At 37.9% G+C, this 13060-nt stretch overlaps 1 protein-coding gene across 2 annotated transcripts in view; it reads right to left on the bottom strand.

Annotated features, from left to right (window-relative positions):
- The window catches only part of MOSPD2 (motile sperm domain containing 2), a 62357-nt gene that overhangs the window by 44767 nt on the left and 4530 nt on the right, over nt 1-13060 (bottom strand). For both annotated transcript variants that reach the window (XM_068533769.1, XM_068533770.1), the window contains exons 3-4: nt 2552-2707; nt 828-914 (exon numbers count right to left, since the gene is read on the bottom strand). In XM_068533769.1, the coding sequence (XP_068389870.1) occupies nt 828-914; nt 2552-2707 (243 nt within the window). The remainder of the gene's footprint in view (nt 1-827; nt 915-2551; nt 2708-13060) is intronic.

The raw sequence follows: 13060 nt of genomic DNA, 5'->3' as shown, positions 1-13060 counted from the left end.
ATGGCTGGGGGCTGTGTGTGTGCCTGGTTAGGGGAAGATAATGTTCAAGGATGGTCTTGTAAACTTGTTGACGTCCATGGTGGTGAATGAACTGAGACGATAAGCAATTCTAAGGGTTCATTGTCTAATAATGAGTTCCTCTTCCGTCCATATAAGATTCAGTAGATTCTAAATAAAGTATCTTGCAACCATCAGTTGTCTTGGTCCTTCTGACCCCATACCCACGGTGCTATTCAGTCCCTTACCCCTCAGCGTGGGGACCTGGAAGACCCCCTGCGGTGGCTGGACCATCGCAAGAGTACTGTTACAACAGGAGCCGACCATGGGCCACACACAGGGTGCGCAAGGTGGGCACGACCGTGCAGGAAACTGCCTTGGCAGGACATCTGCTCAGGATGGGGCTCTGACACTCCTGCTGAGTCCCAGCATTGGTACAAACCAAGTTATTCCTGTATCCCCTTTGCCCAAAATCCGGCTTGGTCCATTTAGCCACCCTTAGTGACTATCAAAAAGATTTTCCATAAAGATACTGGGTTGAATTTTAACATCAGTAAATTAGAAAGAAGATAATGACTCTGAGTTACATCATTTTGGCTGTGTGATGGGATGTGGCATTTGCCTTTACAGCCTACTTTATTATGATGCAAACGGTACATTCAACTACTAAGTGTCTGACGCTTGGTCCAGCTGGCCCTAACAATCCCTATTGTAGGAAACCTGACGTGTGGTACATACCACACGTAGAAAGCTCTGCCTATTGTTAATTCAGTTGAGATGGATGGCTACATCTCAAAATCCTGAAAAGCCAGTACATACATTATACTTACACAACTTGTTGCCTTCTTTGTCATAACCGTGGAGATAAATACCACCAATTTCCAATAACCACCTGGGAATGGAGGCTTCAGTCAGGTCTAAAAAGTGATCAAGTTTGATGAGTAATTGTAACTTAGAGGCCTTTTAAATAGAAAACTTACAACATAAAGGTTACTGTTAATATAGTAGCTCTGATATAAAAAAAGATAAACTTATTAAAAAAAGAAAAAGCTTATGTAAACATCTGGAAAGAACCTCTGACGATAAAAAAATGGTGTTTCTTACTAAGTAGAAAAAAAACTACATAAAGACACAGATGACAGAAATGGAAAAAATCCATTTCCTTTTACATAACAGCCATTATGATGTAGACACATCTTCATGTTCTAGTTGTATTTCACATAATGACTTGCAAACAAATATTATCACGATTAGACAATTTCAAAAGAACATAGCAGTAAATATCCACATTATAGCCTCAGAAGTGGTATAAGAAATCAAAGTTTGATAACCAGTAGAGTCTAATACATTTATAATCTTGGGGCAGGTGGGAAATACTTCAAGAAAAATGCTAGATCCTTCAGCAGGAGGTCCACTCTCTAGTGAGGCCCAGAACCAACACAGCAAGGCAGCAAATGTCAAGGCTTTTGTGTCATTCATCAGTACTTCTCCGAGAACTCTCAAAGATTTCTTTATCTTTCCCCACCCACCTTTCATCATCTCTCTGCTGTCTGCCACTAGAAACTAGCAATTCTATGTAAGAGAAAACAATTGTTGAGTTTACAGGTTTATTCTGTACTTAAATGATTTAGAAACATCAGGTTTACATTTCTTTGCTTGACTAATAAATGCTTCACTGTTGAAATTACCTACAGTTTTTATATTTCCAATCAAATTATTTTTTAAATACTCTCCTTCTGATAGATTCCTTCTCCAAGTAGGATGACTGGGGAGAGTATCTGCTCTGGATTTATTTGTTGACTATTTTGTATTAAGTCTCCAGACTCAGTCACTCCAGAGTTTATAATCCTCAAGGTCAGGAAATCCTTCTTTATACCTCATCGAAACTAGTAGTTGTGCCAGTTTCTTCCTGTCAGATTTTTTAGGAGGAGAGAGATAACGGGTAACCTTTCCTGAAAAGAGTTCTCCATTTACTTGAACACTATTATAAAATCCCCTCTAAGATTTAAAACTCCTTTTTTGGGGAGGTGGGGAATTTCAATCTAGAACTGGGCCTTGAAATCGAGAAGTTAAGAGGAGGCTGCTATAGGCATCCTTTGGGATAAGCTTGCTTTTTGGGGACTCCCATTCGTCTTAGTAATTCCACATGGAGCACCTATTAGCACAGGAATTCTGGGAATAGAGACAGACACCAGGCAACAACTGAGAAAAACAGGCAAATGGTATCCCCTTATTTCTAGGCCTAGTAGTGAAGATGCTGTCTTGGTATTTTAATGGTTCTAAACCAAATAAACACAGAATAGGAGACTCTGCTGTGAGTGAAGAATGTGACTGTGATTCTGCTCCTTGATGATCTGATTTCCTTATGAATAATCCTATTTTAAGATTTACTCATAAGATGTTCCTTTCAAATGTTACTGGGTTTTTATAAAAACATTACATTCTGATATTTATGATGACTGCCAAGAATATTTGCAAATACGCTGTAAGTGTAAAATAGTAACATTTATGCAGGGGATATAGTACACGGTCAAGGTTAAATTGAACAGCTTACCATTGACAGACATTTCTTTCCTCCACTGAAAACTCTCATCAAGCATCTTCAATGTTTCATCTACAACATTATGCCTCCAACATAAGTAACTCTCAACCCAGTTATCATCTTGTTGTAGTCTTTCAACATCACGTGGATCATACTTATCTGACTTATCTAGGGGAAAAACAGTAATAAATATCCAAGTCAGATAAATTCAGCAGTGAATGATAACCAACACTAATACCAAAGGAGAAGAAAGACCTGGAAGATAAAGCGAAGCTACTTGAAGATAGACACAGGGATGCAGTTCAGAGGAAAATGCAATTTAAAGGATTGATGGAATTTCTAAGTGTGACTAGAATAAAGTTATCTAAAAATTGCAGCTTTATTTTAAGACAAGCCACCACAGATTTAGAAAATAAGACCATAGTAAAATATTTTGCATAACCCTCTAAAACCATAAAGCAACATCTGGGAAGATCGATTATGTTATCTGAACTTAAAATACTCACTCTAGTCAACGAAAAATGAACTTTTATGTATAAAGAAAGAACTAGGTTGTACTTAAAAAGACATGTGTTTGCCAAGTGTCTTTTTTGAAAATGAACTAAATACAAAATGGAAAACTGTGTATGTAGCAGTCAACATTTCCCATAATTCATTGGAATAATTGTTGCCAAAAATTTCTCATTATCCACCTACACACATGCTGTGTTCTCACCAACCTCTACATACCTCTATAACCTCCTTCCACGCCCCGCTCTATTTTTCTGTAACTGAATTTTCCTTGTCTCCTCACAACCACCTTTGCACATCCAAATTCTACCACGCTGCAAGACTCCTTTCAAATGCTTCCTCTTCCATAAAAATTTTCCCTGGGCCTAGAAGTAATTCCTTCCCTCCTGTGAATAGCTACAGGACCTAAACTACGCACTTAGCACCCTTGAATCAGAGTTACTCGTGTTTATGCCATATCTTCCCATATAGAGATCGTAACAGCACAGTCTATATACATCCTAAGAAGCCCCCAGAGCAGATTACATAGTGCCAATGAAAAGGCCTTCAGGAAACATTTGTTGATTGAATCTATTTTTTATTTTCTCTGTCAGTGGTACCCTCCCAGGGACCCAAGGAAGAAACTTCAGAAAATTGCCTGGCTCCTTCATCTCTTTTTTTTTTTTTTTGCCCCTAGTTAGTTGCCAGATTGTATAGGTTCTCTCTCCTCTCCAGTAGTTCTGAGCTATTTCAGGCCCTAAGCGATAATAGCTGAAAGGGCGGGGAAATATAAAGAGCATCCATGGAATTATCTTCTTTGAGTCCCAATTTCCTTATCTTTAAACTGTTTTAGATACTCACAGGGTTGTGTGAGGATCAGAGAAAAATGTATATATGAAAGTACTTGAAAGTTTCAAGCACTATAAAATAAAAGATGAGGCCATAAATCATGTATCTGTAGAGTGTTACCTTGGATATGGCTTTCAATATCTGGGCTCTATTTTTCTAATCTTTACAATGAGTGGTTCTGTTGTAGGTAAACCTTGGAAAATGGTATTTTAGCTCTGTCTATTCAAAAGTTCATCAGTATTCAAAGGACAACTTTTCTTTAATTATGATTTATAAACACGAGTTGAGATATAAAAGAATTTATATACTGTTTAGCAGCAAAAAGGACCCTGGGAGCACCTGCCCCTAAAGTCAGATCATCCAGTTTGGCCACTGGACAGCTCTCTCCACTGGACCAATATAGTGTTTTCCTTGAAATTACTGTCTGACTTCAAGAAAATTTCTCCCAAATACCCCAGTCTGAATAACCATAGTTTACTTAACAGTTGTTCTTTCAAATAAAAATGGTGGTCCATGAAAAATGTGACTAATTTAGCTAGCAACTCAAATACGCATAAGTATTTAATGTGTACTTCCTGATTTTGTTACCCAGAACATTTAAAGTCCATGTACTCAAGGGTCAAGATTTAATAAAATTTACTGCTTCATCGGGGGCTTTCTAAAATAAAACTGACTTAAAAAAAAAAAGTTTTAACTGAGAGTGCTTGATTCGGGCCAAGGAGGCAGCAGTTTTGCCCACCATTGCTTCCGTGTAATCAGAGCAAACGAAAAAGGGAAAAAAGCTTCTTAGTATCACTGTGAAAACAGCTTTGACCTCATGGGCTCCTGAAGAGTCCTGGGCATCTCCAAGGGTCCGCAGACTACCACTTCCCCAGGACAACACGTGGCAAGTGGTGAAAACTCAAAAAATATTAGCCATAAGAAGAAGAATCAGGGCTTCCCTGGTGGCGCAGTGGTTGAGAGTCTGCCTGCCAATGCGGGGGACACGGGTTCGAGCCCTGGTCTGGGAGGATCCCGCATGCCGCGGAGCAACTGGGCCCGTGAGCCACAGTTACTGAGCCTGCGCGTCTGGAGCCTGTGCTCCGCAACAAGAGAGGCCGCGATGGTGAGAGGCCCGCGCACCGCGATGAAGAGTGGTCCCCACTTGCCACAACTGGAGAAAGCCCTCGCACAGAGGCGAAGACCCAACACAGTCATAAATAAATAAAAGACCGTGAATTTCAAAAAAAAAAAAAAAAAAAAGAATCAAACATTATTGTTGTTATTATCATTATTCCTACCACTGCTGATATTACCACTACAGATACCATAAACAAGACAGTGCCCATTACCAAGAAATGTAAAGCTTATTGCTCTTGGATAGCTTTTAGGGATGCAGTTCTTTGAAATTAGAAATCTCCATTTAGATTAAAATGATTAATTATTGTTATTAATAGGACATGTACTTACATATGAGACACCTGTTGTTAAACATTTACCCCTAGAGACAGGTAGAGATGGAAACAGCTAGAAAAGACAGAGCAAGAGAGGACTGGGGAGGAGGTCACGTAGGAGTGGAGGGAGAGAGGCTGTAGAAGAGTAGGGGCAGAAGAGGATAGAGAAGAGGGCTGAGGGGAGGAGAGGGAGAGACAGAAGGACACACAGGGAGAAACAGAGAGAAAACTGAGCATTCAAGGTAAGGAAAACTTGGCCTGGGACCACAAGGCCAAGTGTAATAATAACTGCTTATGACAACACAATTTGCTGCTTTCAAACACAGCTCCCAGACAACTGAACTGAGGGGAAGCAAACCACACAGCCCAAAACGTACCTCTTTGGCATACTGATTATTTTGGGCTGATATTTTTAACAAACAGCACATACAGGAATCTTTAAAGTGAGTAAAAGTCACCCTTTTATAAGAAACATTTACATGTATAAGGGAAGTCTCCATTTGTAAGTGCCTCCCTCTCTGTAACAGGAAGAGGAGAATGATTGGAAATCTCCAGAAACTCTTATCAATGGGAAAGGCAAGCACATAAATCTGCACAACCATACCCTTGTTTACTGAGCTTTTCTTGGTCACCTCTAATAACTGACTCCCCACCCTAGCATCTTCTGTCTTTAGCTGGAGATGGTATTGAAGGTGGTGGCTTGGGCCACTTCGGAGAGTTGCTCAGTTCTCCTGGGTCTCTCCCACGTATACAGTGGATACACATGTTATTAAACTTTTGTTTTTCTCCGGTTCATCTGTCTTATATCAATTTAATTATTAGGCCAGTCAAAGAACCTAGAAGGGTAAAAGGAAAATGTTTTCCCCTCCACAGAACCCTCAAGTGTTAGGGAGTTTTCTGAAAACCAGTCCTTCAGTAAATCCAGATGTTACAGGAAGACGCGAAAGATGTACACTCAAAAGGTATCTGAAGATATCAAAACACACATGTGCGCACACCCCTCCCCCCCACCTAAGACACATCACTTTGAAAGACTTTACCTCTCAGTGATTAAAGCATAGAGATGAGGAAGAGATCTGCCTTATACACAGATATATATGTGTATACTCTCATAATACCTTGTCCTTATTACTTTCACCTTGCTGAGGACCAGGGAAAACTTCATCACAAACCAACATTAATCTCAAGTGGTGGACTTTTAAGCCTCATCCTTACATTTGTTCAGAATAGCTCAGAGCTCATTTTTGGCCACTCCTCTGTTAAGAAACCTCAGTGAACTATCACCACACCTATATGGTTCACTGTCTCTTTCTACTATTTATTTCTTCTTCCATAAATTTTGCTCTGTAAATTGGTCTTATATTTATACAGTGTATCCCCACCAAACAAAGTGGAAAGTTCCTAATTTTGCAGAGGAAGGACTAGATAAATGGCAATGGTAATTCACCTCTGGGTTAGACAGGACTAAATGTTCCAGAGTAAAGATGACCTCTCAGCTTTTTGTTTCTTCCTCTCTTCCCTGCGTGTGCATGCTCACCTCCTTCACGCTCTCTCTCACATACACAATTTTAAGTGTTGCAGGATAAACAGAATACAGTGCTTACTCATAAAACAGAGAATTCCATTATTAACTTTTCTTTTTCTCTCTTGCATTTGTTGGCTGGTGAAATTACCAACCAGCCAGAAACTGTGTTTTAAGGTTAACAGGTGTGAAAAAAATTCATAGCCAGATTCAGGATACTGGGCAGAGTGATGAAATCAGAAGGCCCCTGCTACTACAAACTATGTACAGGGAGACTGAGCAAGTCACTCTGGGCTTGATTTTCTTCTCTGTAAAATGGAGATAAGGTCTGCCTATCCACAGTCTAATGAAGATCAAGGGCACTTTGAAAATTTTAAACACAATACCAATGAATTTTCATTAACATAAGGTAGAATGCTCCCTATGAACAGAAGATTAAATTCTAATTGACCTATTAGTCGGTTGAGAAAATCTTAAAAGTATATTATAGTTATTGTAAATGTGCCTAGAATTCATATAAAAAGGTTGAAAAAATACAAAAGTATTCTGACAATGAAAACCAGAAAACAGTTATGAACTGGGTGGCATACTGTTCAAAAGCAGCAAATATACAGCTATCAAACATCAACAGTAGTTTAAAACCTCTTAGCATCTGTTATTTCTCCAAGGACTCTGAGCACTGATGCACTTAAAGTCCTGGTGGGACCGGGGAAGAGCATTTGTACTGGATGGACCACTTCTATTGGCTGGACCATGTAAATGTCAACAATGGGTGTGATCAGGCTGAAATAACGAAATATTCCCTTTAGGGCATCCTCTGCTGGTTGGCCACAACCTACCCTGCATCTCCTCTTTCCTGTGAAGCTAGCTGGTGAGAGACTGAGAGGCAGGTGATCATCTACGATGGGATTAAGCCATTGGCCTACAGCGGCGATTCTCAAACTTTAGCACCTCTCAGAGTCAGCAGGAAGGCTTGTTAAAACGGGGATAACTGGGCCCCACCTCTCGAGTGTCTAATTCATGGGTGCGATCCCAGAATCTGCACTTACAGCAAATTCCTACAGGATGCCGCTGCTGCCCCAGGGACCACACTTTGAGAACTACTGGTCTATCACAGGAGTTGGCAAAATTGTTCGGTAAAGGGCCAGATGGTAAACATCTAAGTATCTTAGACTTTGAAGCCACAATATGGCCTCTGCTGCCGATTCTTCCTCTTTTTTTTTTTTTTTTAGCAACACTTTAAAAATACAAAAAATATTCTTAGCTCAAGGGCTATTAAAAAACAACAACCATGACAACAGGACTTTGCTGACCTCTGGTCTGCTGTAGAGAGGGGAGGTGCTTTGTGCTTCAGCTCCTATCCTTGAAGAGCTGAATTCATATGCTGGATATGTACGAGATATTATATCTTGGATGACTTCTCTCCCTTTTTTATCTATTGTTTTCAGTGTTCTTTAATAATACTTTATAATTTTCTCCATAAAAGAAAAAAAGTTGTGTATTTCTTCTATCAGATTATTAAGCAGTCTAGAGATTTTTGTGTTGCTACCACGAGCCAATAATGACAAGACTGGCAAACGTTATACCTCTTATATTCCTTGCCATATTGATAACTAGGTTATTTTATATCCAGTAGAATTACAGAAATAATATTGTAGATCACTGTCTTTTTCCTGACACTCTGGGAATCATTTTGAAGGTTCATAATTAACCATGACCTTTGCTGTAGAATTTTAGAAGGCACGCTTCAGAGCTAAGAAAGTTTATCTTGTTTGGTAAAAGTTTTGTTTGTTTTTCATAAAGGTGAATTATAGCCAGTGTGGTTTCTGTCTTTACTGAAATAAACATTTTCCCTCATTTAATTTGGTTACTGCAAATATGTTTGTATTTGCTTAAACAAATATAGAAAAAAGAAACAGAAAACAAATATGGCTAGCTAAAGAAGGAAGAGGAAGAGGGAGTGGAGAGGCACAAGAGATGTAAGACACTTTGCAATGTGTACCTTTTTATATAGTTTTGGTTGTGAACTGTGCCCGTTCAAAAACTTCACTGAGAAGCATTTTGTTAACGTGGTAAATTCCTCTGCTGCATTTTCTGATTATGAATTATCTTTGCATTCCTGGGGCTAACAAAATACCTTGGGCCTTATGTGTATGTGTGTGCCTTTGTGATGGTGGGGTGGGAAGAGTGGTAGAGGTCTGTGACTACCAATTCAATTTCTTTAATAGTCATTGATGTTATTTAGGTTTTTTACTTCTCGTTGAGACAATTTTAGATGATTTTTCTTTTCTCCAGAAAGTTTTCCACTTAATCTAAGTTTTCTAACTTACTGTGATAAAGCTGGTCATTGAATTCCTATGATTTTTTAAATCTCTACCACATCTATAATTCTATCTGCTTTTTGTTCCTAGTGTGTATGTGTTTGCCTTCTCCCTGTCTTCTAATCAGTCATCCTAGGTTTGTTTATTTTACTAGTTCTTTCAAAAGGCCAACTTAGGTTTATCATACCTACTATCTTTCTTTCCTATACCATGAATATCTGCTCTTTTTTCCTTCTACTTTCTCTAATTTACTCGTGTTCATTTTTTAGCTCCTTGAATTGAATCTTTAGCTGATTTTTATTGGGCCTTGTTTTCTAATAAATGAAAGTGAGACCATAGATATTCTCTTGCTCAGCTTTTAAGTATTTTGTAATTTCCATTGTGATATCCTCTTTACCCTACGAGTTATTTAGCAGAAGTAAGAATTACACACATTGCTGGAAAGTTGTTAACCCATGGGTTATTTAGAGGTGTTATTTTAGTTTCCTAACATTTGATTTCTTTTTAAGTACCTTACCTCTCATTTAGTTGCTTAATGGGGTGAGAATATGGTCTGTATGATCTAGCTGCTTTGGAATTTCTGAGACTTCCTTTATGACTTAATATGTGGTGAATGTTTGCAAAAGTTCCAAGAGCACAAATATATATTCTACCCACATAAAGTTACAACATCATATTATACTCTCTATTAGCAGAGGCTTGATATTTTTAGACATGTATTAAGGACAAAAATTGATAAAATCTTAACACATCTTGTCCTCTTCTTGTGATCATGAGAACTTTAAAAGGTTGACCTGGAGAATGTTGGAGTAGAATTTAAGGAAATCCAAGCGCGCGCGTGTGCACGCGCGTGTGTGTGTGTGTGTGTGTGTCTGTCTGTCTGTTTGTCTACCTACCTATCTTCTAAAGGCCTCCTCTCTTGGGGATAATACATAATTCATTAGTTATGAGGACTAATTTATTATCACCCACCATATGTTAGCTCAAAAGAGAGCTAGGAATTGCAGACGCAAAGATGAATAAAGCCTGAGCTGATCCCTTGGATGGTTCATAATCTAGAGAGTTTACGTAAAATGTCCAGGAGTGTAGTTCCACTTTGTTTTTCTTAACATTTTTATTGGAATATAATTGCTTTACAATGGTGTGTTAGTTTCTGCTTTATAACAAAGTCAATCAGCTATACTAGTTCCACTTTAAATGCCATTTTCCTTACACCCTTCCTTTCCAGAGAGGGCAGTTGATAAGAACAATCCCGTTTTTATGTACCTTTACGTACAGAGCTTCCTTCTATTCACTGATCTTCCTGTCCTTGAAATTCTCCTCTCAGAGATCATCTATGATACTAACATTTCCTAGTTCTTCTACTTCTCTAACTACTTTGTTTCCGTCAGCCTAATAAGACGAAGGCATTCTGCAAGGTTAACTGCATAATTTAAAGAAAACAGAGAAAATAGAGACATTTTCAAAATTAAGTTTACCACCAAGACCTCACCAAGGGAAAATCTAAAGGTTATACTTAAGATGAAACAATAATGCTACCAGATAAAAGATCTGAAACTTAAGGAATGATAGATAAAGATATTGGCAAATACATGGTATGTAAGCAACCACTGGTATATAAAACAACAAAAATCAATTGGAGGAGGGGTGATTTATGGGAAACCAGGTTAGAACTCCACAATGACCATACCTTTTAGGGAGTAGAAAAGAGGAAACACTGCTAACTCATTTTATGAAGGTTGCATAATTTTGATGTCAAAGTCACACAAGAAAAGTGCAAGAAAAGAAATTTACAGACCAATTTTTCCATACAGATGCAACACGCCCAAACAAAATATCAGCTAACCGACTACAGCAATATATTTTAAAAACCTGAGTAATATAATTTACCATATTAACAGATTAAAAGCGAAAAACCAAGTGAACATTTCATCAGATACAATGTGTTCAATAGATGAAGAAAATGCATTTAGTAAAATTCAACCCTCAACTGTGATGGGAACAAAACAACAAACAAAACCCCAAAACTAGCAAAGCAGGAACAGAAGGAAACTTCTTCATTTTGATAAAAGATATCTACAGAGATCGTGTCCGGGGGTATCTCTCTAAGACCGGGAATAAGACAAGTAGGCTTTTATCAATGCTTCAATTCAGCAGTGTTCTAAATGTTCCAGTGAGTATAAAACAGAAGCACTTAAAGCTCTAAAAATTGCAAAGTTAGAAAGAAAACTATCATTATTTCAAGGTGATATTTTTGTCTACATAGAAATACAACTTATCTAGAGATAACTTATTGAAATTAATAAGAGTCAGTAAGGTTGAGTCCAATATTAATGTAAAAAAAGTCAAATGTACTTTCTATAAACCAGCAACAATCATCTAGAAAATAAATTCTGAAGAGATACTGTTTAAACCACCACAAAAATAAAACATATAAAGTATCTGGAAATAAACTGAACAAAAATGGGTTAACCTTTATGGAGAAAATTATAAATCTTTCAAGAAGGAAGAGTTCAGCAGATAGGTATACCAGGTTCTTAGAAAATTTAACCATGATGATGTCAAGTCCCCCAAAACTGATCTTCTGATTTCACATGATTCCACTCAAAATCCCAAAAGAGGTTTTGTTTTGTTTTTTGGGGGTTTTTTGCAAAAACATGATAAACTGATTCTAAAATTTATATGGAGGAACAAAGGGCCAAGAAGAGCCCGAAGAAGTGATTTTCATAAGCAGAAACCAAATGGCCCATAAAGATATGGAGAGATGCTCAAACACACTGGTACTTAAAGAAATGCAAATTAAAACCACAATGAGATATCCCAACACCCCCATCAGATGGGCAAAAATTTAAAAAAACACTAACAATGCCAGATTTCAGGGTGTAGAAAAACAAGGACACTCAAAAAGTGCTGGTTAAAATGAAAACAGATGCAATCAGTTTGGAAACTAGTTTGGCATTATCTAGTAAAGTGGACCGTGTGCCTATTCTGCTACCCACCCGTTTCACTGTTGGCTACAAACTAGAGCAGCAGTTCTCAAACTTCTTGGTCTCCAGACCCCTTTTACACTCTTAAAAATAACTGAGGGCTCTAAAGAGTTTGTTTGTTTATATGGGTTATATTTACTGGTAGTTACTATATTAGGTATTATAACAGAAAAAATTTAAATATAAGGACACACGAGCACACATTCTGTCATCTGTCAGAGCAATATCATCACATGCCATGTAACCTCTGGGAAACGCCACTGTATGCTTGTGAGAGAATGCCAGTGAAAAAGGAAAATGATGTCTCAGTGTTATTATGAAAATAGTTTTGGAGTCTCAAGCCCCTTGAAATGGGCTCAAGGAACTATAATTCCTAGACCAACTTTGACAGCCACTGCCCTAGAGAAAGTCTAGGCACCAGGTATATCTGAGAATGTTTATAGCAGCATTGTACATAATAGTAAAATCTAGAAAGAACCCCAAATCCATCAACTGGTATTTTCATTCTGTGAGCTACAACACAGCTATAAAAAGGAATCAACTACAGTATGAATGACTCTTGAGCAACAGAAGAAGCAAGTCATGGAAAAAAAATATTCAGCTTTTATTGATATTTCAAGTTCAAAAAAGAGGTAAACTTAATAGAGTACTGGTGAGGAGTACGTCACAGGTGGTAAAGCTAATGAAAAGCAAGAGAATGAGTAACGGCAAATGTAGGATAAGCAGCTGCCTTGTGAATATCCGGGTTGAGGATACCCACAAAGTTCTTTTTCTTTTGTTGAATAGTGAGTACAAGGGTGTTTATTTCATTCATGTTTTATACATTTTGTACATAAAAGATATTTCAAAATTAAAAATAAGAGGCCAAGACAAAACAAAAAGACTAGAAAAAGTTATTGGACGAGAGACAATTATTAAAC

This window comes from Eschrichtius robustus, chromosome X (assembly GCF_028021215.1).
Source record: "Eschrichtius robustus isolate mEscRob2 chromosome X, mEscRob2.pri, whole genome shotgun sequence".
NCBI lineage: Eukaryota > Metazoa > Chordata > Mammalia > Artiodactyla > Eschrichtiidae > Eschrichtius > Eschrichtius robustus.
The sequence above is the reverse complement of the archived record's forward strand: the minus strand, read 5'-3'. Positions and strand labels throughout refer to the sequence as shown.